This window comes from Bombina bombina, chromosome 3 (assembly GCF_027579735.1).
Source record: "Bombina bombina isolate aBomBom1 chromosome 3, aBomBom1.pri, whole genome shotgun sequence".
NCBI lineage: Eukaryota > Metazoa > Chordata > Amphibia > Anura > Bombinatoridae > Bombina > Bombina bombina.
Window position 1 is genome coordinate 41,412,622 of NC_069501.1, and position 26,311 is coordinate 41,438,932.

The following is a 26,311-nucleotide window of genomic DNA, read 5'->3' on the forward strand; positions in this document are numbered from 1 at the left end:
TGATTTAAGTCTTTTTCTTGAAAATTTGGGAATTTTGAGAGACTTATTTTTTTTTGATGGATTTAATTTTTTTCCAGCGGAAATAGCTGTTTTTACTTTATCTCTCTAGTGACTCTTCTGTCGACTTCCACATCTTGGGTATTTCTATCCCATACGTCACTAGCTCATGGACTCTTGCCAATTACATGAAAGAAAACATAATTTATGTAAGAACTTACCTGATAAATTCATTTTTCATATTGGCAAGAGTTCATGAGGCCCACCTTTTTCTTATGGTGGTTATGATTTTTTGTATAAAAGCACAATTATATTCCAGTTCCTCTTTTTGTATGCTTTTTTACTCCTTATTTTATCACCTCACTTCTTGGCTATTCATTAAACTGAATTGTGGGTGTGGTGAGGGGTGTATTTATAGGCATTTTGAGGTTTGGGAAACTTTGCCCCTCCTGGTAGGAATGTATATCCCATACGTCACTTGCTCATGGACTCTTGCCAATATGAAAGAAATTAATCAGGCAGGTTCTTAGATACATTGTTTTATGGGTAGTTTCCCTGCAAGCAAGGATTGGGGCTATGCTGTGTCCATGTCAATCTCTTTAGTAAGAGTAATGGTGGCTTTTAGCAGTTGGAAGACAGCGAGATAGTCCTTGCTTTCCAACATTTATGCTACCCATATATAGAAAACCAGGGTTGGTTACTCTGCTTTTCTATTTTCTTCAGGTCTCTGTCAGCGATCAGACTAGGCTAACACACCTGAAGCTGCTGTGACCGCTCCACAGCAGAAGGCCCTATAGGGTAAGTCCTTTCAGTGGATATAAAAAGTCTACACAACCCTGTTAAAATGTCAGTTTCTGTGATGTAAAAAAAATGAATAAAAATAAAAAAATAAAATAATATGGTTGCATAAGTGTGAACACCCTTTTATAACTGGGGATGTAGCTGTGTTCAGCTGTTCTAGTAGGTCTTTCCTGACATTTTGTTAGTCGCATCCTACAGCAAAAGCCATGGTCCGCAGAGAGCGTCTAAAGCATCAGAGGGATCTCATTGTTAAAAGGTATCAGTAAGGAGAAAGGGTACAAAAGAATTTCCAAGGCATTAGATATACCATGCAACACAGTGAAGACAGTCAGCATCAAGTGAAGAAAATATGGTGCAACAGTGACATTACCAAGAACTGGATGTCGCTCCAAAATTGATGAAAAGACGAGAAGAAAACTGGTCTGGGAGGCTGCCAAGAGGCCTACAGCAACATTAAAGGAGCTGCAGGAATATCTGGCAAGTACTGGCTGTGTGGTACATGTGACAACAATTGCCCGTATTCTTCATATGTCTGGGCTATGGGGTAGAGTGGCAAGACGGAAGCCTTTTCTTACAAAAAAAAAACATCTAAGCCCGGCTAAATTTGTGGGGTGATCTGAAGAGGGCTGTGCACAGGGGATGCCCTCGCATTCTGACAGATTTAGAGTGTTTTTGCAAAGAAGAGTGGGCAAATCTTGCCAAGTCAAGATTTGCCATGCTGAAAAACTCATACCCAAAAAGACTGAGTGATGTAATAAAATCAAAAGGTGATTCAATAAAGTATTAGTTTAAGGGTGTTCACACTTATGCAACCATATTATTTTAGTTTTTTATTTCCCTTTACCTAAAAGATTTCAGTTTGTTTATCAATTGAGTTGTGTAGTTTATAGGTCACATTAAAGGTGGAAAAAGTTCTGAAATTATTTATCTTTGTCTCATTTTTTTACATCACAGAAACCTGACATTTTAACAGGGGTGTGTAGACTTTTTATATCCACTGTGTGTGTATATATATATATATATATATATATATAAATCTCCTTTAGTTTGGTATATTTGCAGCTGATTCGTTATCTGAAGGACAGGGAAATTACCGCCCCTATTGCCGGTCTTATGTACAGGATAGACCCAGGCTTCATGGTGTGTTGGGACGGATATCATGGGTGTTTGTGATATATCCCTCACTTTTATTTTTTCCCTGCATAATCCGTTTTTAGGATAATTGGGTGTTTTACTGGGACTCATTATGGTATGCCCGCTTGTTTTTATCCTGTCATCTGCGCGGCTATATTGGCTGACGGTTTTTCACAACTGCATAGGTTCTTTACTACTCAGGCAGTCGCCATTCAGCTGTTAGAATCTCTTTCCTCTATGGAGCGCAATCGCAGCAGTAGAACGGCTTGCGTATTAAGGGACAGATATCAGCATCCTACAGCCTGCTGTATAATTTGACAGAGAAAATAGTTAGAGCCGCCATTATGGCAGATAATTTTCTCCCTTCTCTCTCTTTTCACCGCTATTCTAAGTGTTGGTGCACAGAAAACCCTCTAGGAGGAGGTAAAGGATCAGCAATGTAAGCCGACTATTCTTATTAGTCCTAAGGTGGCACCAACGTTTTTTCCGTTATGAGCATTGGGCGCTCATCAGAGTATGTGCTGCGCCATGCAGAGAAGGGGGCGATGGGCTCTATATGGGCAGAGGTATGGGATATACTTTAGGACCCGCTTTCTTTTAGCGTAACTCTTTGAGTAATATGCTTTAGGAGTCAGGTTTTATTTTCTCCATCTCGGTTCTCATTTTATGGGGGCCGAGGGGAAGTGCTTTCATGTTATTAGCCTGCAACTGATTTATGCTAATGAAGGGCCGACAAGAAGTATTCTGACCAGCTTTTACAGCTTTGGTTCAGGCCCTCTAATAAGGATCCTTTTCTTCTTTAATGTGCGCTTATTCTCCTATTATATGTGGAGCGGCCAATCTTTATTTCTTGGTTTATGCTGCTTAGCATTTTAACCATCATGTCGGCTTATATATTTATTATATATTTAATATGTGCTTATTATCTGTTATGAGTTTACTTTATCTTTCCACAGTATGAATATACCCGATTTGGGTACCCGGATTATCATAGTTCTTCTTTCAGTAGAAGTTTATTAAAGGGACACTGTACCCAAAAAAATTCTTTTGTGATTCAGATTGAGCATGAAATTTTAAGCAACTTTCTAATTTACTCCTATTATCAAATTTTCTTCATTCTCTTGGTATCTTTATTTGAAATGCAAGAATGTAAGTTTAGATGCCGACCCATTTTTGGTGAACAACCTGGGTTGTCCTTGCTGATTGGTGGATAAATTCATCCACCAATAAAAAAGTGCTGTCCAGAGTACTGAAACCAAAAAAAAAGCTTAGATGCCTTCTTTTTCAAATAATGATAGCAAGAGAACGAAGAAAAATTGATAATAGGAGTAAATTAGAAAGTTGCTTAAAATTGCATGCTCTATCTGAATCACAAAAGAAAAAATTTGTTTTCAGTGTCCCTTTAAGCATAGATCTGCTTACAATTTTGTTTTTTTCACCTAATATGCATTGAAATGTATATAGATGTATTATGGGTACAGTTATTTTTCTGTTTCTTACAGATTCTTATTGAGTATATCTGAGATTTCTTAGCCTTTGCTGCCATCTTGTAGCAGTTCATGATAGTTGGACAACTGCAGATATCTTCTTTCTTTCTGGAACAAAATAGTTATCTGGTTTTCCGAATTATTCTTTTTCTAATACTCTCTTGATAGGATACTAGCCGCTGGTTTAGAGGTTTATCCTAGGGATGGTATCAAATTAAGCTGATTAATACCTGGAAATTGCAGCCACTTGGTGGTTATTTACATTTAAACAAGATCTATTTTATGTTTTCTCTGTATAAGAGTACAATTCTTTTACTCTTTCATTCTGAGGATTTTTTTTCTCTACCTGTATTGTTACTATGTGGTATGCATATTATATACTTAGGCCTAGATTTAGAGTTCGGCGTTAGCCGTGAAAACCAGCGTTAGAGGCTCCTAACGCTGGTTTTAGGCTACCGCCGGTATTTGGAGTCAGTGATTAAAGGGTCTAACGCTCACTTTTCAGCCGCGACTTTTCCATACCGCAGATCCCCTTACGTCAATTGCGTATCCTATCTTTTCAATGGGATCTTCCTAACGCCGGTATTTAGAGTCGTTTCTGAAGTGAGCGTTAGAGCTCTAACGACAAAACTCCAGCCGCAGGAAAATAGCAGGAGTTAAGAGCTTTCTGGGCTAACGCCGGTTCATAAAGCTCTTAACTACTGTACCCTAAAGTACACTAACACCCATAAACTACCTATGCACCCCTAAACCGAGGTCCCCCCACATCGCCGCAACTCGATTACATTTTTTTAACCCCTAATCTGCCGACCGCAACCTACGTTATCCCTATGTACCCCTAATCTGCTGCCCCTAACACCGCCGACCCCTGTATTATATTTATTAACCCCTAACCTGCCCCCCTCAACGTGGCCGCCAGCTACTTACAATAATTAACCCCTAATCTGCCGACCGCAAAGCGCCGCCACCTACGTTATCCTTATGTACCCCTAATCTGCTGCCCCTAACACCGCCGACCCCTATATTATATTTATTAACCCCTAATCTGCCCCCCTCAACGTCGCCGACACCTGCCTACACTTATTAACCCCTAATCTTCCGAGCGTACCTGAGTGCTACTATAATAAAGTTATTAACCCCTAATCCGCCTCACTAACCCTATCATAAATAGTATTAACCCCTAATCTGCCCTCCCTAATATCGCCGACACCTAACTTCAATTATTAACCCCTAATCTGACGACCGGAGCTCACCGCTACTATAATAAATGGATTAACCCCTAAAGCTAAGTCTAACCCTAACACTAACACCCCCCTAACTTAAATATAATTTTAATCTAACGAAATTAATTAACTCTTATTAAATAAATTATTCCTATTTAAAGCTAAATACTTACCTGTAAAATACATCCTAATATAGCTACAATATAAATTATAATTACATTGTAGCTATTTTAGGATTAATATTTATATTACAGGTAATTTTGTAATTATTTTAACCAGGTACAATAGCTATTAAATAGTTAAGAACTATTTAATAGTTACCTAGTTAAAATAATAACAAAATTACCTGTAAAATAAGTCCTAACCTAAGTTATAATTAAACCTAACACTACCCTATCAATAAATTAATTAAATAAAATACCTACAATTACCTACAATAAAACCTAACACTACACTATCAATAAATAAATTATATACAATTTCTACAAATAACTACAATTACATAAACTAACTAAAGTACCAAAAATAAAAAAGAACTAAGTTACAAAAAATAAAAAAATATTTACAAACATAAGAAAAATATTACAACAATTTTAAACTAATTACACCTACTCTAAGCCCCCTAATAAAATAACAAAGACCCCCAAAATAAAAAAATGCCCTACCCTATTCTAAATTAATAAATTTAAAAGCTCTTTTACCTTACCAGCCCTGAACAGGGCCCTTTGCGGGGCATGCCCCAAGAAAATCAGCTCTTTTGCCTGTAAAAAAAAACATACAATACCCCCCCCCAACATTACAACCCACCACCCACATACCCCTAATCTAACCCAAACCCCCCTTAAATAAACCTAACACTAAGCCCCTGAAGATCTTCCTACCTTGTCTTCACCATCCAGGTATCACCGATCCGTCCTGGCATCCGGTGCTGAAGAGGTCCAGAAGAGGCTTCAAAGTCTTCCTCCTATCCGGCAAGAAGAGGACATCCGGACCGGCAAACATCTTCTCCAAGCGGCATCTTCGATCTTCTTCCATCCGGTGCGGAGCGGGTCCATCTTGAAGCAGCCGACGCGGATCCATTCTCTTCTTCTGGCGTCTCCCGACGAATGACGGTTCCTTTAAGGGACGTCATCCAAGATGGCGTCCCTCGAATTCCGATTGGCTGATAGTATTCTATCAGCCAATCGGAATTAAGGTAGGAATATTCTGATTGGCTGATGGAATCAGCCAATCAGAATCAAGTTCAATCCGATTGGCTGATCCAATCAGCCAATCAGATTGAGCTCGCATTCTATTGGCTGTTCCGATCAGCCAATAGATGCGAGCTCAATCTGATTGGCTGATTGGATCAGCCAATAGGATTGAACTTGATTCTGATTGGCTGATTCCATCAGCCAATCAGAATATTCCTACCTTAATTCCGATTGGCTGATAGAATACTATCAGCCAATCGGAATTCGAGGGACGCCATCTTGGATGACGTCCCTTAAAGGAACCGTCATTCGTCGGGAGACGCCGGAAGAAGAGGATGGATCCGCGTCGGCTGCTTCAAGATGGACCCGCTCCGCACCGGATGGAAGAAGATCGAAGATGCCGCTTGGAGAAGATGTTTGCCGGTCCGGATGTCCTCTTCTTGCCGGATAGGAGGAAGACTTTGGAGCCTCTTCTGGACCTCTTCAGCACCGGATGCCAGGACGGATCGGTGATACCTGGATGGTGAAGACAAGGTAGGAAGATCTTCAGGGGCTTAGTGTTAAGTTTATTTAAGGGGGGTTTGGGTTAGATTAGGGGTATGTGGGTGGTGGGTTGTAATGTTGGGGGGGGGGGTATTGTATGTTTTTTTTTTACAGGCAAAAGAGCTGATTTTCTTGGAGCATGCCCCGCAAAGGGCCCTGTTCAGGGCTGGTAAGGTAAAAGAGCTTTTAACTCTATTAATTTAGAATAGGGTAGGGCATTTTTTTATTTTGGGGGTCTTTGTTATTTTATTAGGGGGCTTAGAGTAGGTGTAATTAGTTTAAAATTGTTGTAATATTTTTCTTATGTTTGTAAATATTTTTTTATTTTTTGTAACTTAGTTCTTTTTTATTTTTGGTACTTTAGTTAGTTTATGTAATTGTAGTTATTTGTAGCAATTGTATTTAATTTATTTATTGATAGTGTAGTGTTAGGTTAATTGTAGGTAATTGTAGGTATTTTATTTAATTAATTTATTGATAGGGTAGTGTTAGGTTTAATTATAACTTAGGTTAGGATTTATTTTACAGGTAATTTTGTTATTATTTTAACTAGGTAACTATTAAATAGTTCTTAACTATTTAATAGCTATTGTACCTGGTTAAAATAATTACCAAGTTGCCTGTAAAATAAATATTAATCCTAAAATAGCTACAATATAATTATAATTTATATTGTAGCTATATTAGGATGTATTTTACAGGTAAGTATTTAGCTTTAAATAGGAATAATTTATTTAATAAGAGTTAATTAATTTCGTTAGATTAAAATTATATTTAAGTTAGGGGGGTGTTAGTGTTAGGGTTAGACTTAGCTTTAGGGGTTAATCCATTTATTATAGTAGCGATGAGCTCCGGTCGTCAGATTAGGGGTTAATAATTGAAGTTAGGTGTCGGCGATGTTAGGGAGGGCAGATTAGGGGTTAATACTATTTATGATAGGGTTAGTGAGGCGGATTAGGGGTTAATAACTTTATTATAGTAGCGCTCAGGTCCGCTCGGCAGATTAGGGGTTAATTATTGTAAGTAGCTGGCGGCGACGTTGTGGGGGGCAGGTTAGGGGTTAATAAATATAATATAGGGGTCGGCGGTGTTAGGGGCAGCAGATTAGGGGTACATAGGGATAATGTAAGTTGCGGCGGTTTACGGAGCGGAAGATTAGGGGTTAATAATATAATGCAGGGGTCAGCGATAGCGGGGGCGGCAGATTAGGGGTTAATAAGTGTAAGGGTAGGGGTGTTTAGACTCGGGGTACATGTTAGAGTGTTAGGTGCAGACGTAGGAAGTGTTTCCCCATAGGAAACAATGGGGCTGCATTAGGAGCTGAACGCTGCTTTTTTGCAGGTGTTAGGTTTTTTTTCAGCTCAAACAGCCCCATTGTTTCCTATGGGAGAATCGTGCACGAGCACGTTTTTGAGGCTGGCCGCGTCCGTAAGCAACTCTGGTATCGAGAGTTGCATTTGCGGTAAAAATGCTCTACGCTCCTTTTTTGGAGCCTAACGCAGCATTTTTTTGAACTCTCGATACCAGAGTTAATTTTATGGTGCGGCCAGAAAAAAGCCTGCGGAGCGTTAACAGCCCATCTACCGCCAAACTCCAAATCTAGGCCTTAGTTTTCTAACGGCTAGATTATGAGTTGTGTGTTAGGGTAAAAAAGCAGTGTTAAGAGGCCCAAACGCTGCTTTTTTACGCCCGCTGCTATTACGAGTCTTGAAGGTTTAGGGTCACCGCACACTTCTTTGGCCTTACTGCAAAACGACTTACGTAAACTTCGTAAAGTCTTTTTTCTATGGGACTTCCATAGCGCCGGTATTACGAGTCTATCCTGAGAGGCCAAAAAGTGATCGGTACACCCTACCCTGTCAAGAGTCCTAACACATTTAAAAGTCAGTAGTTAAGAGTTTTATGGTACAACGCCGTAACATAAAACTCATAACTAAAGTGCTAAAAAGTACACTAACACCTATAAACTACATATTAACCCCTAAAACCAGGTTCTCCTGCATCGCAAACACTATAATAAAATGATTAACCCCTAATCTGCCGCTCCGGACACCGCCGCCACCTACATTATATTTATAAACCCCTAATCTGCTGCCCCCAACATCGCCGACGCCTACATTATATTTATTAACCCCTAATCTGCCACCCCCGACACCTACATTATAATTATTAACCCCTAATCTGCCGCTCCGGACACCGCCACCACCTATATTATATGTATTAACCCCTAATATGCCGCCCCAATGTTGCCGCCACCAACCTACATTTATTAACCCCTAGTCTGCTGCCCCAACATATTAAAGTTATTAACCCCTAAACCTAAGTCGAACCCTAAACCTAACAACCACTAACTTAAATATAATTTAAATAACTCTAAATAAATATTCCTATCATTAACTAAATTATTCCTATTTAAAAATAAATACTTACCTATAAAATAAACCCAAAGCTAGCTACAATATAACTAATAGTTACATTGTATCTATCTTAGGGTTTATTTTTATTTTACAGGCAAGTTTGTATTTATTTTAACTATGTACAATAGTTACTAAATAGTTATTAACTATTTACTAACTACCTAGCTAAAATAAAGACAAATTGACATGTAACATAAAACCTAACCTAAGTTACACTAACATCTAACACTACACTATAATTAAATTACGGCTAGATTTAGAGTTTTGTCGGTAACGACACGCGTAGCTAACGCTGGTTTTTTTTCCCCCCACACCTTTTAAATACCGCTGGTATTTAGAGTTCACAGAATGGCTGCGTTAGGCTCCAAAAAAGGAGAGTAGAGCATAATTTACCGCCACTGCAAATCTCAATACCAGCGGTGCTTACGGACGCGGCCAGCTTAAAAAACGTGCTCGTGCACGATTCCCCCATAGGAAACAATGGGGCAGTTTGAGCTGAAAAAAAACCTAACACCTGCAAAAAAGCAGCGTTCAGCTCCTAACGCAGCCCCATTGTTTCCTATGGGAAAACACTTCCTATGTCTGCACCTAACACCCTAACATGTACCCCGAGTATAAACACCCCTAACCTTACACTTATTAACCCCTAATCTGCCGCCCCCACTATCGCTGACACCTGCATATTTTTTTTAACCCCTAATCTGCCGCTCCGTACACCGCCGCAACCTACATTATCTCTATGTACCCCTAATCTGCTGCCCCTAACACCGCTGACCCCTATATTATATTTATTAACCCCTAATCTGCCCTCCACAACGTCGCCGCTACCTACCTACAATAATTAACCCCTAATCTGCCGACCGGACCTCACCGCTACTATAATAAATGTATTAACCCCTAATCCGCCTCACTCCCGCCTCAATAACCCTATAATAAATAGTATTAACCCCTAATCTGCCCTCCCTAACCTCACCGACACCTAACTACAAGTATTAACCCCTAATCTGCCGACCGGACCTCGCCGCTACTATTTTAAATTTATTAACCCCTAAAGCTAAGTCTAACCCTAACACTAACACCCCCCTAAATGAAATATAATTTTAATCTAACAAAATAAATTAACTCTTATTAAATAAATGAATCCTATTTAAATCTAAATACTTACCTGTAAAATAAACCCTAATATAGCTACAAATATAAATTATAATTACATTGTAGCTATTTTAGGATTAATATTTATTTTACAGGCAACTTTGTAATTATTTTAACCAGGTACAATAACTATTAAATAGTTAATAACTATTTAATAACTACCTAGTTAAAATAATTACAAAATTACCTGTAAAATAAATCCTAACCTAAGTTACAATTAAACCTAACCCTACACTATCAATAAATTAATTACATAAAATACCTACAAATAACTACAATTAAACCTAACACTACACTATCAATAAATTAATTACATAAAATACCTACAAATAAATACAATTAAATAAACTAACTAAAGTACAAAAAATAAAAAAAGAACTAAGTTACAAAAAATAAAAAAATAATTTACAAACATTAGAAAAATATTACAATTTTAAGCTAATTACACCTACTCTAAGCCCCCTAATAAAATAACAAAGCCCCCCAAAATAAAAAAATTCCCTACCCTATTCTAAAATTAAAATAGAAAAGCTCTTTTACCTTACCAGCCCTTAAAAGGGCCTTTTGCGGGGCAAGCCCCAAAGAAAACGGCTCTTTTGCCTGTAAAAAAAAACATACAATACCCCCCCCCCCAACATTACAACCCACCACCCACATACCCCTAATCTAACCCAAACCCCCCTTAAATAAACCTAACACTAAGCCCCTGAAGATCATCCTACCTTATCTTCACCACGCCGGGTTGCTGAAGATGTCCATGATCCGGCTGAAGTCTTGGCCCAAGCGGAGTTTGAAGATGTCCATGATCCGGCTGAAGTCTTGATCCAAGCGGGAGCTGAAGAGGTCCATGATCCGGCTGAAGTCTTCTATCAAGCGGCATCTTCAATCTTCTTTCCATCCATCCATCTTCATCCCGCCGACGCGGAACATCCTTCTTCACCGACGACTTCCCGGCGAATGACGGTTCCTTTAAGGGAGCTCCTGTGTTTTTAGGCAAACCTTAAGCTGCATGTAAATTACTGTAGTTGATACTGCTAATATAATAGTTACAGGTGGTCTGTTTCCACCATTATAATGATTTATCTATAAGCTTCCACTAATACACAGAGAGTTAGTACCTCTGGCAGCTGCAATTGAAATATCTAGCACTCGCAAGCATACTGCATTTTCAGTTGCAGACTGACCAGCTATTCTGAATACGAATCTGTAACGCTCTTTCAGAGTGTATGAGAAGTAAATCTAACTCAGCCACTGACCGTAATTTCACTTAACCTTGATAATATGCAACTCTCTTTCTGAGTTCATGAAACTCAAATTTAACTTAGCCACTGACCGTAACTCCATTTAACCCGGTCAGGCAATAACTATCAAGTGTATTATACTAAACATTCTGCCGACACTGTGTGTTGGAACAGAGAGGAATACTAGCTGCACTAACGAGCTCAGAATAACGCTATATTTTACTGAGTGTGAGGAGCAGTGTTAACACTGACAAGCCTACTTTTTAGCCAGTCTACCAAACGGACCAATCACTCTCCGAATACTCAATATGTAGCGGTTTTCCCCATAGTTCAAGTTAATATAACTCAGCTACTGACTGTAACTTTATGTAACTCTGACAGACAAAACTTCAAACACCTAGTCTATATTGTGGGTTACAAGAGACAGAAATATCAGAAGCGCTGACAAATTTAGAAACACGCTTTAAATTTACAGAGAGCGTGAAATTTGTGCCAATACTGAGATGCGTGCCTGTCAGTAAGTCTATTAGACAACCAGAATATTAGGGTACATAAGAGACATAGAACTATACCCAATAGCTATAATATATAGGGTGCCAGAGACGAATTGATTTATATTCTATCTATTTTTAACTTAAAGGGACACTTAACCCAAATTTTTTCTTTCATGATTCAGATAGAGCATGCAATTTTAAGCCACTTTCTAATTTATTCCTATTATCAATTTTTCTTCGTTCTCTTGCTATCTTTATTTTAAAAAGAAGACATCTAAGCTTTTTTTTAAATTCAGAACTATGGACAGCACTTTTTTATTGGTGGATGAGTTTATCCACCAATCAGCAAGAACAACCCAGGTTGATCACCAAAAATGGGCCGGCATCTAAACTTACTTTCTTGCATTTCAAATAAAGATACCAAGAGAATGAAGAAAATTTGATAATAGGAGTAAATTAGAAAGTTGCTTAAAATGTCATGCTCTATCTGAATCACGAAAGAAAAATGTTGGGTACAGTGTCCCTTTAAGGTTACGCACTACATTGTTACCTTTTAACCTAAGGTGTGGAATATAATAATACATAATAAATCTATTTAAATATTCATTTGTTGGAAAATATTTATGGAATATTAAACTTTGTTTATATGTTTACAATACCATTTCAATCCAATTGGATATTAAGTAGAACCATTGTTATATTAATCTAACACAATTTGGGCACCTAATAGCTAGTCATATAGACATGAATCCACGCTAGTAATTACTAATCTCGCGACTATAGATGTAACAAAAATTGCTAACTTTATTTCCATTAACACAAAATTACCTTGGGGTAAATAATAAGAGACCAATAAGTTGTTAATGGACAACCTAAATATTTTCTGCATAACAGTCACTTGATGATCCACTATTTCTAGCAGAATCTGAAGTTAAAAGAGTTTGGGAACAGGTGGAGCAGAACCACAAAATACTTAACTCAGATGTATCTACTACCCTTTGCAGCTTAAGTGTGTTTTTAATTTCAAATCCTATTTTAATCAAATATTATTAAAAGTTATATTTTAATTTTAGCTTCACTAGTATATGTCAATATCTTGTATCCAAGTTAATTACATACTGCAATTAATATTCACAAGCCTAGAGTGCTACAATGTGTATTCTTTTGTGAGAAAGTCTCTTCTTGCTACAAGTTGTAAATAATATTGTGTTATAACCCTGCCATATACTGACATATTATTTGAAGAATACTGCTGAGATTCTTATAAATATACTGACATATATATATATATACTGTATGTATATATATATATATATATATATATGTATATATATATTTCATGTCGGGTTAGGGCACTTGTTTAAACACGATCTGGTTTGCGTGTGAGCTCCATTAAAATCTAAGGGAGAATATGTTAACATTGTAATGATATTCTTAGTTTGGCTATTTGCACACTTCGGGTTTTCGGTAACGCATAATTCAACCTGTAATTTGAGCACAACCTGATGCGTGCAAAAAACCTCCATCTATCGAAGCTATTGCGCGAGTGGTAGAGATAAATTGCGCTCCATGTGTAAAATAGCCCCTAATGTGAGTGCAAGTTTAGGTTTTCTATTCAATGGAATTTGAGATAATACTTCGAAAAAATGAATATTTCTCAGCAAAGGGAGTTTGTCAGCAATATCTAGGCCTTTTGGAATAAAGAACAGGGAGACTTATAATCACACTTTTATTTTTCAGTTGCTCATTGGATATGAAAGTGGGATGATAGTTTTATGGGATTTGAGATCAAAAAGAGCGGAATCAAGATTTTATTATGATGAGGTATGTATTCATCTTTTATTTTTACTAAATTCTTTGACACCCTTTTGGACTCCTCTAATTTATGAGCTATCTTCTGTCACACTTTTAAACTATGACACATATACACTACTTAAATATTATAATTAGAGTGTTCCTTTATGATTACAATTAAAGGGAAAATCTGCTCCAGAATTGGTATTGTTTAAAAAGATAGATAATCCCTTTATTACCCATTCCCCTGTTTTGCAAAACCAACACGGTTATATTAATATACTTTTTACCTCTGTGATTACCTTGTATCTAAGCCTCTGCAGTCTGCCCCCTAATTTCAGTTCTTTTTACAGACTTGCATTTAGCCAATCAGTGCCCTCTCATTCGTAACTCCAAGGGCGTGGTCACAATGTTATCTGTATGGCATACATGAACTTACGCCCTCTAGCTGTGAAAAACTGCAAAATGCATTGAAATAAGGGGCGGCCTTCAAGGTCTTAGAAATGAGCATATGAGTATCTAGTTTTAGCTTTCAACAAAGAATACCAAGGGAACAAAACAAATTTGATGATAGAAGTGAATTGGAAAGTTGTTTAAAATTGCATTCCCTATCTGAATCAGGAAAGTTTAATTTTGACTAGACTGTCCCTTTAAGCCTTAGCAGGAAAATCTGGTAAATTTCCATACAGTTTCCTTGACCTTCACTGTATGAAATATTGAGAACATATTCTGAAAATTGTTAGATGCAGTTTTTAATTTACTTTCACAAGATTGTGAGAGTCCACAAGCCATCACATGTTACTGACAGGTAAGTGCCAGGGTATTAATAGGAACAAGTAAACATGTTTCACATAGCCTGACAACATAGTCACATACACCATTTAACACAAGGTACTGTTTTGGGAATTTTTAGTCACTTGTACAAAAAGGTAAAAAAAAATTAGGTACTGTACTGTCATCTTTAGCACACACTAGAGCTCTGGCCTTCCTCAGCAGCATGCTCTCAGATGACAAGGATTTTTAGCCTTGTTTGAAATTATTTCTCTTGTAAGATGTATCGAGTCCACGGATTCATCCTTACTTGTGGGATATTCTCCTTCCCTACAGGAAGTGGCAGAGAGAGCACCCACAGCAGAGCTGTCTATATAGCTCCCCCCTTAGCTCCACCCCCAGTCATTCTCTCTGCCTGCTTAACTGCTAGGAAGGGCAAAGAGCTATGTGGTGACTAAAATGATAGTTTTTTACTTCTCAAGCAAAAGTTTATTATTTTAAATGGTATCGGTGTGTACTATTTACTCTCTGGCAGAAAAGGGATGAAGATTTCTGCAAGGAGGATGATGATCTTAGCACTTTGTAACTAAGATCCACTGCTGTTCTCACAAGGCCTGAAGAGTATTGGAAAACTTCAGTTGGGAGAACAGTTTGCAGGCTAAGCTGCATATGAGGTATGTTCAGTCTATATTTTTCTAGACAGACTGTGTTAATTCTAGAAAAGGCTGGCAATATCCCCATGAGGGAAGGGTAAGCTGTATTCAGATACTTTAATAGGAATTTCAGCTTGCTTGAAGGGCTCATTAGTTACTGGTGACACTGTTAGGAAAAAACGTTTTGTTTCTCCAACATAGGTGTGTCCGGTCCACGGCGTCATCCTTACTTGTGGGATATTCTCTTCCCCAACAGGAAATGGCAAAGAGCCCAGCAAAGCTGGTCACATGATCCCTCCTAGGCTCCGCCTACCCCAGTCATTCTCTTTGCCGTTGTACAGGCAACATCTCCACGGAGATGGCTTAGAGTTTTTTAGTGTTTAACTGTAGTTTTTATTATTCAATCAAGAGTTTGTTATTTTGAAATAGTGCTGGTATGTACTATTTACTCAGAAACAGAAAAGAGATGAAGATTTCTGTTTGTATGAGGAAAATGATTTTAGCAACCGTCACTAAAATCCATGGCTGTTCCACACAGGACTGTTGAGAGCAATTAACTTCAGTTGGGGGAACAGTGAGCAGTCTCTTGCTGCTTGAGGTATGACACATTCTAACAAGACGATGTAATGCTGGAAGCTGTCATTTTCCCTATGGGATCCGGTAAGCCATGTTTATTAAGATCGTAAATAAGGGCTTCACAAGGGCTTATTAAGACTGTAGACTTTTTCTGGGCTAAATCGATTCATTATTAACACATATTTAGCCTTGAGGAATCATTTATTCTGGGTATTTTGATATAATAATATCGGCAGGCACTGTTTTAGACACCTTATTCTTTAGGGGCTTTCCCAAATCATAGGCAGAGCCTCATTTTCGCGCCGGTGTTGCGCACTTGTTTTTGAGAGGCATGACATGCAGTCGCATGTGAGAGGAGCTCTGATACTTAGAAAAGACTTTCTGAAGGCGTCATTTGGTATCGTATTCCCCTTTGGGCTTGGTTGGGTCTCAGCAAAGCAGATACCAGGGACTGTAAAGGGGTTAAAGTTAAAAACGGCTCCGGTTCCGTTATTTTAAGAGTTAAAGCTTCCAAATTTGGTGTGCAATACTTTTAAGGCTTTAAGACACTGTGGTGAAAATTTGGTGAATTTTGAACAATTCCTTCATGTTTTTTCGCAATTGCAGTAATAAAGTGTGTTCAGTTTAAAATTTAAAGTGACAGTAACGGTTTTATTTTAAAACGTTTTTTGTACTTTGTTATCAAGTTTATGCCTGTTTAACATGTCTGAACTACCAGATAGACTGTGTTCTGAATGTGGGGAAGCCAGAATTCCTATTCATTTAAATAAATGTGATTTATGTGACAATGACAATGATGCCCAAGATGATTCCTCAAGTGAGGGGAGTAAGCATGGTACTGCATCATTCCCTCCTTCGTCTACACGAGTCTTGCCCACTCAGGAGGCCCCTAGTACATCTAGCGCGCCAATACTCCTTACTATGCAACAATTAACGGCTGTAATGGATAATTCTGTCAAAAACATTTTAGCCAAAATGAACACTTATCAGCGTAAGCGCGACTGCTCTGTTTTAGATACTGAAGAGCATGACGACGCTGATAATAATGGTTCTGAAGGGCCCCTAACCCAGTCTGATGGGGCCAGGGAGGTTTTGTCTGAGGGAGAAATTACTGATTCAGGGAACATTTCTCAACAAGCTGAACCTGATGTGATTACGTTTAAATTTAAGTTGGAACATCTCCGCATTCTGCTTAAGGAGGTATTATCCACTCTGGATGATTGTGACAAGTTGGTCATCCCAGAGAAACTATGTAAAATGGACAAGTTCCTAGAGGTCCCGGGGCTCCCAGAAGCTTTTCCTATACCCAAGCGGGTGGCGGACATTATTAATAAAGAATGGGAAAGGCCCGGTATTCCTTTCGTCCCTCCCCCCATATTTAAAAAATTGTTTCCTATGGTCGACCCCAGAAAGGACTTATGGCAGACAGTCCCCAAGGTCGAGGGAGCGGTTTCCACTTTAAACAAACGCACCACTATACCCATAGAGGATAGTTGTGCTTTCAAAGATCCTATGGATAAAAAATTAGAAGGTTTACTTAAAAAGATGTTTGTTCAGCAGGGTTACCTTCTACAACCAATTTCATGCATTGTCCCTGTAGCTACAGCCGCATGTTTCTGGTTCGATGAGCTGATAAAGGCGGTCGATAGTGATTCTCCTCCTTATGAGGAGATTATGGACAGAATCAATGCTCTCAAATTGGCTAATTCTTTCACCCTAGACGCCACTTTGCAATTGGCTAGGTTAGCGGCTAAGAATTCTGGGTTTGCTATTGTGGCGCGCAGAGCGCTTTGGTTGAAATCTTGGTCAGCTGATGCGTCTTCCAAGAACAAGCTACTTAACATTCCTTTCAAGGGGAAAACGCTGTTTGGTCCTGACTTGAAAGAGATTATCTCTGATATCACTGGGGGTAAGGGCCACGCCCTTCCTCAGGATCGGCCTTTCAAGGCAAAAAATAAACCTAATTTTCGTCCCTTTCGTAGAAACGGACCAGCCCAAAGTGCTACGTCCTCTAAGCAAGAGGGTAATACTTCTCAAGCCAAGCCAGCTTGGAGACCAATGCAAGGCTGGAACAAGGGAAAGCAGGCCAAGAAACCTGCCACTGCTACCAAGACAGCATGAAATGTTGGCCCCCGATCCGGGACCGGATCTGGTGGGGGGCAGACTCTCTCTCTTCGCTCAGGCTTGGGCAAGAGATGTTCTGGATCCTTGGGCGCTAGAAATAGTCTCCCAAGGTTATCTTCTGGAATTCAAGGGGCTTCCCCCAAGGGGGAGGTTCCACAGGTCTCAGTTGTCTTCAGACCACATAAAAAGACAGGCATTCTTACATTGTGTAGAAGACCTGTTAAAAATGGGAGTGATTCATCCTGTTCCATTAAGAGAACAAGGGATGGGGTTCTACTCCAATCTGTTCATAGTTCCCAAAAAAGAGGGAACGTTCAGACCAATCTTAGATCTCAAGATCTTAAACAAGTTTCTCAAGGTTCCATCGTTCAAGATGGAAACCATTCGAACTATTCTTCCTTCCATCCAGGAAGGTCAATTCATGACCACAGTGGATTTAAAGGATGCGTATCTACATATTCCTATCCACAAGGAACATCATCGGTTCCTAAGGTTCGCATTCCTGGACAAGCATTACCAGTTCGTGGCGCTTCCGTTCGGATTAGCCACTGCTCCAAGGATTTTCACAAAGGTACTAGGGTCCCTTCTAGCTGTGCTAAGACCAAGGGGCATTGCTGTAGTACCTTACTTGGACGACATTCTGATTCAAGCGTCGTCCCTTCCTCAAGCAAAGGCTCACACGGACATTGTCCTGGCCTTTCTCAGATCTCACGGATGGAAAGTGAACGTGGAAAAGAGTTCTCTATCTCCGTCAACAAGGGTTCCCTTCTTGGGAACAATAATAGACTCCTTAGAAATGAGGATTTTTCTGACAGAGGCCAGAAAAACAAAACTTCTAGACTCTTGTCGGATACTTCATTCCGTTCCTCTTCCTTCCATAGCGCAGTGCATGGAAGTGATCGGTTTGATGGTAGCGGCAATGGACATAGTTCCTTTTGCGCGCATTCATCTAAGACCATTACAACTGTGCATGCTCAGTCAGTGGAATGGGGACTATACAGACTTGTCTCCGAAGATACAAGTAAATCAGAGGACCAGAGACTCACTCCGTTGGTGGCTGTCCCTGGACAACCTGTCACAAGGGATGACATTCCGCAGACCGGAGTGGGTCATTGTCACGACCGACGCCAGTCTGATGGGCTGGGGCGCGGTCTGGGGATCCCTGAAAGCTCAGGGTCTTTGGTCTCGGGAAGAATCTCTTCTACCGATAAATATTCTGGAACTGAGAGCGATATTCAATGCTCTCAAGTCTTGGCCTCAGCTAGCGAGGGCCAAGTTCATACGGTTTCAATCAGACAACATGACAACTGTTGCGTACATCAACCATCAGGGGGGAACAAGGAGTTCCCTAGCGATGGAAGAAGTGACCAAAATCATTCTATGGGCGGAGTCTCACTCCTGCCACCTGTCTGCTATCCACATCCCAGGAGTGGAAAATTGGGAAGCGGATTTTCTGAGTCGTCAGACATTGCATCCGGGGGAGTGGGAACTCCATCCGGAAATATTTGCCCAAGTCACTCAGCTGTGGGGCATTCCAGACATGGATCTGATGGCCTCTCGTCAGAACTTCAAAGTTCCTTGCTACGGGTCCAGATCCAGGGATCCCAAGGCGGCTCTAGTGGATGCACTAGTAGCACCTTGGACCTTCAAACTAGCTTATGTGTTCCCGCCGTTTCCTCTCATCCCCAGGCTGGTAGCCAGGATCAATCAGGAGAGGGCGTCGGTGATCTTGATAGCTCCTGCGTGGCCACGCAGGACTTGGTATGCAGATCTGGTGAATATGTCATCGGCTCCACCTTGGAAGCTACCTTTGAGACGAGACCTTCTTGTTCAGGGTCCGTTCGAACATCCGAATCTGGTTTCACTCCAGCTGACTGCTTGGAGATTGAACGCTTGATCTTATCGAAGCGAGGGTTCTCAGATTCTGTTATCGATACTCTTGTTCAGGCCAGAAAGCCTGTAACTAGAAAGATTTACCACAAAATTTGGAAAAAATATATCTGTTGGTGTGAATCTAAAGGATTCCCTTGGGACAAGGTTAAGATTCCTAAGATTCTATCCTTCCTTCAAGAAGGATTGGAAAAAGGATTATCTGCAAGTTCCCTGAAGGGACAGATTTCTGCCTTGTCTGTGTTACTTCACAAAAAGCTGGCAGCTGTGCCAGATGTTCAAGCCTTTGTTCAGGCTCTGGTTAGAATTAAGCCTGTTTACAAACCTTTGACTCCTCCTTGGAGTCTCAACTTAGTTCTTTCAGTTCTTCAGGGGGTTCCGTTTGAACCCTTACATTCCGTTGATATTAAGTTATTATCTTGGAAAGTTTTGTTTTTAGTTGCAATTTCTTCTGCTAGAAGAGTTTCAGAATTATCTGCTCTGCAGTGTTCTCCCCCTTATCTGGTGTTCCATGCAGATAAGGTGGTTTTACGTACTAAACCTGGTTTTCTTCCAAAAGTTGTTTCTAACAAAAACATTAACCAGGAGATTATCGTACCTTCTCTGTGTCCGAAACCAGGTTCAAAGAAGGAACGTTTGTTGCACAATTTGGATGTTGTTCGCGCTCTAAAATTCTATTTAGATGCTACAAAGGATTTTAGACAAACATCTTCCTTGTTTGTTGTTTATTCCGGTAAAAGGAGAGGTCAAAAAGCAACTTCTACCTCTCTCTCTTTTTGGATTAAAAGCATCATCAGATTGGCTTACGAGACTGCCGGACGGCAGCCTCCCGAAAGAATCACAGCTCATTCCACTAGGGCTGTGGCTTCCACATGGGCCTTCAAGAACGAGGCTTCTGTTGATCAGATATGTAGGGCAGCGACTTGGTCTTCACTGCACACTTTTACCAAATTTTACAAGTTTGATACTTTTGCTTCTTCTGAGGCTATTTTTGGGAGAAAGGTTTTGCAAGCCGTGGTGCCTTCCATTTAGGTGACCTGATTTGCTCCCTCCCTTCATCCGTGTCCTAAAGCTTTGGTATTGGTTCCCACAAGTAAGGATGACGCCGTGGACCGGACACACCTATGTTGGAGAAAACAGAATTTATGTTTACCTGATAAATTACTTTCTCCAACGGTGTGTCCGGTCCACGGCCCGCCCTGGTTTTTTTAATCAGGTCTGATAATTTATTTTCTTTAACTACAGTCACCACGGTACCATATGGTTTCTCCTATGCAAATATTCCTCCTTAACGTCGGTCGAATGACTGGGGTAGGCGGAGCCTAGGAGGGATCATGTGACCAGCTTTGCTGGGCTCTTTGCCATTTCCTGTTGGGGAAGAGAATATCCCACAAGTAAGGATGACGCCGTGGACCGGACACACCGTTGGAGAAAGTAATTTATCAGGTAAACATAAATTCTGTTTTTTTGATGCATTTGTAACGTTTTTTGAAGGGACTAAAGGGGTCATTGTGGCTTGGTTTTGAGTTTTGTAACTCACATGGTTAATTAAGAGACACTCTGGTGTTTCTCTGATAGGCCTCAAAACATTGAGTGAGGTGGGAGGGGCCTATTTTTGCGCCTCAGTTGCACAGTTTCCTTTCCTCTGAGACATATCACTGCTTCTCCTGAGGTTTTCTGCTGTGTTTGAGGGTTGTTAAAGAAGTTTTTCCCCCCACATATTGTTCTGAAGGGCAGGTAGGAGCCACAGCAGAGCTGTGGCAAGGTGCTGAAAGTCTTTTTTACTGGGTTTGACGTTTTTTCAATCCGTTTTTGCCATTAAGGGGTTAATTGTTTTTTTGCATAGCTGTGCAAAGTTACTAAGCCTTTATAATGCTACTGTAAAAATTTCGTTAAGTTTACTGCTTTTTTTACACTGTTTTGCAGAACTGGTGCAGCTTTTTTTCTCTTAAAGGCACAGTACCGTTTTATTTCTAAGTGTTTTTTACTTTGATTACAGTGTTTTCCAAGCTTGCTTGTTACATTAATAGCCTGTTTAACATGTCTGACACCAAGGATAATCCTTGTTTAATATGTTTGGAAGCCATTGTGGAACCCCCTCTTAGGGCTCCATGTACTAAGCCGTCAATTCATCCGTCATTGTAGACGCGGATAAACTCGCCGTTACTCGCCGCGGGCGAAATGGTGTCCGCTGTCGCTATGTACTAATAATCCCCCAATAAATAGACACATCTAGTCCGCCGCGAGCAGTGGCGGAATATTGATAAATTTGAAGCCTCGCTCGCCGCGACTAAGCTGATGTACTTAACTTTCAGTTGAATTGTCTGGCCAATTATTAACAAGTGACATGCAAGGTGTCACGAACATCATAGTAGTCGCGGGAATAGAATTTTGCTCCTATAAAAGTTCAACTTATCTAAACAACTTTATTATTGTTAAAAAAAATTTGAAGATTGATTACAGAGCGTTATTTCTTCTGTTAAGTGTGATCAGTCCACGGGTCATCATTACTTCTGGGATATTACTCCTCCCCAACAGGAAGTGCAAGAGGATTCACCCAGCAGAGCTGCATATAGCTCCTCCCCTCTACGTCACTCCCAGTCATTCTCTTGCACCCAACGACTAGATAGGATGTGTGAGAGGACTATGGTGATTATACTTAGTTTTATATCTTCAATCAAAAGTTTGTTATTTTAAAATAGCACCGGAGTGTGTTATTACCTCTCTGGCAGAGTTTGAAGAAGAATCTACCAGAGTTTTGCTATGATTTTAGCCGGAGTAGTTAAGATCATATTGCTGTTCTCGGCCATCTGAGGAGTGAGGTAAACTTCAGATCAGGGGACAGCGGGCAGATGAATCTGCATAGAGGTATGTAGCAGTTTTTATTTTCTGACAATGGAATTGATGAGAAAATCCTGCCATACCGATATAATGTCATGTATGTATACTTTACACTTCAGTATTCTGGGGAATGGTACTTCACTAGAATTACACTGTAAGAAATACATAAAGCTGTTTAATAACTAGAGATTATGTTTAACGTTTTTGCTGGAATGTAAAATCGTTTTCATTTGCTGAGGTACTGTGTGAATAAATGTTTGGGCACTATTTTTCCACTTGGCAGTTGCTTAATCTGTTTTTCTGACAGTTTCTGTTCTCCCTCACTGCTGTGTGTGAGGGGGAGGGGCCGTTTTTTGGCGCTTTTTCTATGCATCAAATATTTCAGTCAGCAACTCATTGTATTCCCTGCATGATCCGGTTCATCTCTACAGAGCTCAGGGGTCTTCAAAACTTATTTTGAGGGAGGTAATTTCTCTCAGCAGAGCTGTGAGAATTATAGTTTGACTGAGATAAAAAACGTTTATTCTGTAATTTGTTTCCTGCTTTCAGAATTTGTTATCTTTGCTAATGGGATTAAACCTTTGCTAAAGTTGTGTTGTTTACAAGGATTGAGACTATAACTGTTTCAATTTATTAATTTTCAACTGTCATAGATCTTCTGTGCTTCTTAAAGGCACAGTACATTTTAATATTATTCTAATTGAATTGTATTTCCAAGTTGCAAGTTTATTTGCTAGTGTGTTAAACATGTCTGATTCAGAGGATGATACCTGTGTCATTTGTTGCAATGCCAAAGTGGAGCCCAATAGAAATTTATGTACTAACTGTATTGATGCTACTTTAAATAAAAGTCAATCTGTACAAATTGAACAAATTTCACCAAACAACGAGGGGAGAGTTATGCCGACTAACTCGCCTCACGTGTCAGTACCTACATCTCCCGCTCAGAGGGAGGTGCGTGATATTGTAGCGCCGAGTACATCTGGGCGGCCATTACAAATCACATTACAGGATATGGCTACTGTTATGACTGAGGTTTTGGCTAAATTACCAGAACTAAGAGGTAAGCGTGATCACTCTGGGGTGAGAACAGAGTGCGCTGATAATATTAGGGCCATGTCAGACACTGCGTCACAGGTGGCAGAACATGAGGACGGAGAACTTCATTCTGTGGGTGACGGTTCTGATCCAAACAGACTGGATTCAGATATTTCAAATTTTAAATTTAAACTGGAAAACCTCCGTGTATTACTAGGGGAGGTGTTAGCGGCTCTGAATGATTGTAACACAGTTGCAATACCAGAGAAAATGTGTAGGTTGGATAAATATTTTGCGGTACCGACGAGTACTGAGGATTTTCCTATACCTAAGAGACTTACTGAAATTGTTACTAAGGAGTTGGATAGACCCGGTGTGCCGTTCTCACCCCCTCCGATATTTAGAAAAATGTTTCCAATAGACGCCACCACAAGGGACTTATGGCAAACGGTCCCTAAGGTGGAGGGAGCAGTTTCTACCTTAGCTAAGCGTACCACTATCCCGGTGGAGGATAGCTGTGCTTTTTCAGATCCAATGGATAAAAAGTTAGAGGGTTACCTTAAGAAAATGTTTGTTCAACAAGGTTTTATATTGCAACCCCTTGCATGCATTGCGCCGATCACGGCTGCAGCGGCATTCTGGATTGAGTCTCTGGAAGAGAACATTGGTTCAGCTACTCTGGACGACATTACGGACAGGCTTAGAGTCCTTAAACTAGCTAATTCATTCATTTCGGAGGCCGTAGTACATCTTACTAAACTTACGGCGAAGAATTCAGGATTCGCCATTCAGGCACGCAGGGCGCTGTGGCTAAAATCCTGGTCAGCTGATGTTACTTCTAAGTCTAAATTGCTTAATATACCTTTCAAAGGGCAGACCTTATTCGGGCCCGGGTTGAAAGAGATTATCGCTGACATTACAGGAGGTAAAGGCCATGCCCTGCCTCAGGACAAAGCCAAAGCCAAGACTAGACAGTCTAATTTTCGTTCCTTTCGTAATTTCAAAGCAGGAGCAGCATCAACTTCCTCTGCACCAAAACAGGAAGGAGCTGTTGCTCGCTACAGACAAGGCTGGAAACCTAACCAGTCCTGGAACAAGGGCAAGCAGACTAGGAAACCTGCTGCTGCCCCTAAAACAGCATGAATTGAGGGCCCCCGATCCGGGATCGGATCTAGTGGGGGGCAGACTTTCTCTCTTCGCCCAGGCTTGGGCAAGAGATGTTCAGGATCCCTGGGCGCTAGAGATAATATCTCAGGGATACCTTCTGGACTTCAAATACTCTCCTCCAAGAGAGAGATTTCATCTGTCAAGATTGTCAACAATCCAGACAAAGAAAGAGGCATTTCTACGCTGCGTACAAGAGCTCTTGTTAATGGGAGTAATCCATCCAGTTCCACGATCGGAACAGGGACAGGGGTTTTACTCAAATCTGTTTGTGGTTCCCAAAAAAGAGGGAACTTTCAGACCAATCCTGGACTTAAAGATCCTAAACAAATTCCTAAGAGTTCCATCGTTCAAGATGGAGACTATTCGGACAATTTTACCTATGATCCAAGAGGGTCAATACATGACCACTGTAGATTTAAAAGATGCTTACCTTCACATACCGATTCACAAAGATCATTATCGGTACCTAAGGTTTGCCTTCCTAGACAGGCATTACCAGTTTGTGGCTCTTCCATTCGGATTGGCTACAGCTCCAAGAATCTTCACAAAGGTTCTGGGTGCTCTTCTGGCGGTACTAAGACCGCGGGGAATCTCAGTAGCTCCATACCTAGACGACATTCTGATACAAGCTTCAAGCTTTCAAACTGCCAAGTCTCATACAGAGTTAGTGCTGGCATTTCTAAGGTCACATGGATGGAAGGTGAACGAAAAGAAAAGTTCACTCGTTCCACTCACAAGAGTTCCCTTCCTGGGGACTCTTATAGATTCTGTAGAAATGAAGATTTACCTGACAGAGGACAGGCTAACAAGACTTCAAAGTGCTTGCCGCACCCTTCATTCCATTCAACACCCGTCAGTGGCTCAATGCATGGAGGTAATCGGCTTAATGGTAGCGGCAATGGACATAGTACCCTTTGCACGCTTACACCTCAGACCACTGCAACTGTGCATGCTAAGTCAGTGGAATGGGGATTACTCAGACTTATCCCCTTCTCTGAATCTGGATCAAGAGACCAGAAATTCTCTTCTATGGTGGCTTTCTCGGCCACATCTGTCCAGGGGGATGCCATTCAGCAGACCAGACTGGACAATTGTAACAACAGACGCCAGCCTTCTAGGTTGGGGTGCCGTCTGGAATTCTCTGAAGGCTCAGGGACAATGGAGTCAGGAGGAGAGTCTCCTGCCAATAAACATTCTGGAATTGAGAGCAGTTCTCAATGCCCTCCTGGTTTGGCCCCAGTTGACAACTCGGGGGTTCATCAGGTTTCAGTCGGACAACATCACGACTGTAGCTTACATCAACCATCAGGGAGGGACAAGAAGCTCCCTAGCTATGATGGAAGTATCAAAGATAATTTGCTGGGCAGAGTCTCACTCTTGCCACCTGTCAGCAATCCACATCCCGGGAGTGGAGAACTGGGAGGCGGATTTCTTAAGTCGTCAGACTTTTCATCCGGGGGAGTGGGAACTTCATCCGGAGGTCTTTGCCCAAATACTTCGACGTTGGGGCAAACCAGAGATAGATCTCATGGCGTCTCGACAGAACGCCAAGCTTCCTCGTTACGGGTCCAGATCCAGGGATCCAGGAGCAGTCCTGATAGATGCTCTGACAGCACCTTGGGACTTCAGGATGGCTTACGTGTTTCCACCCTTCCTGTTGCTTCCTCGATTGATTGCCAGAATCAAACAAGAGAGAGCATCAGTGATTCTAATAGCACCTGCGTGGCCACGCAGGACTTGGTATGCAGACCTGGTGGACATGTCATCCTGTCCAC

General features: G+C 40.6%; 1 protein-coding gene across 1 annotated transcript in view; it reads left to right on the forward strand.

Annotated features, from left to right (window-relative positions):
• STXBP5L (syntaxin binding protein 5L) overlaps positions 1 to 26,311 on the forward strand; it is a 1,275,950-nt gene that overhangs the window by 448,539 nt on the left and 801,100 nt on the right. The window contains exon 7 of the mRNA XM_053705139.1: positions 13,423 to 13,506. Within this exon, the coding sequence (XP_053561114.1) occupies positions 13,423 to 13,506 (84 nt within the window). The remainder of the gene's footprint in view (positions 1 to 13,422; positions 13,507 to 26,311) is intronic.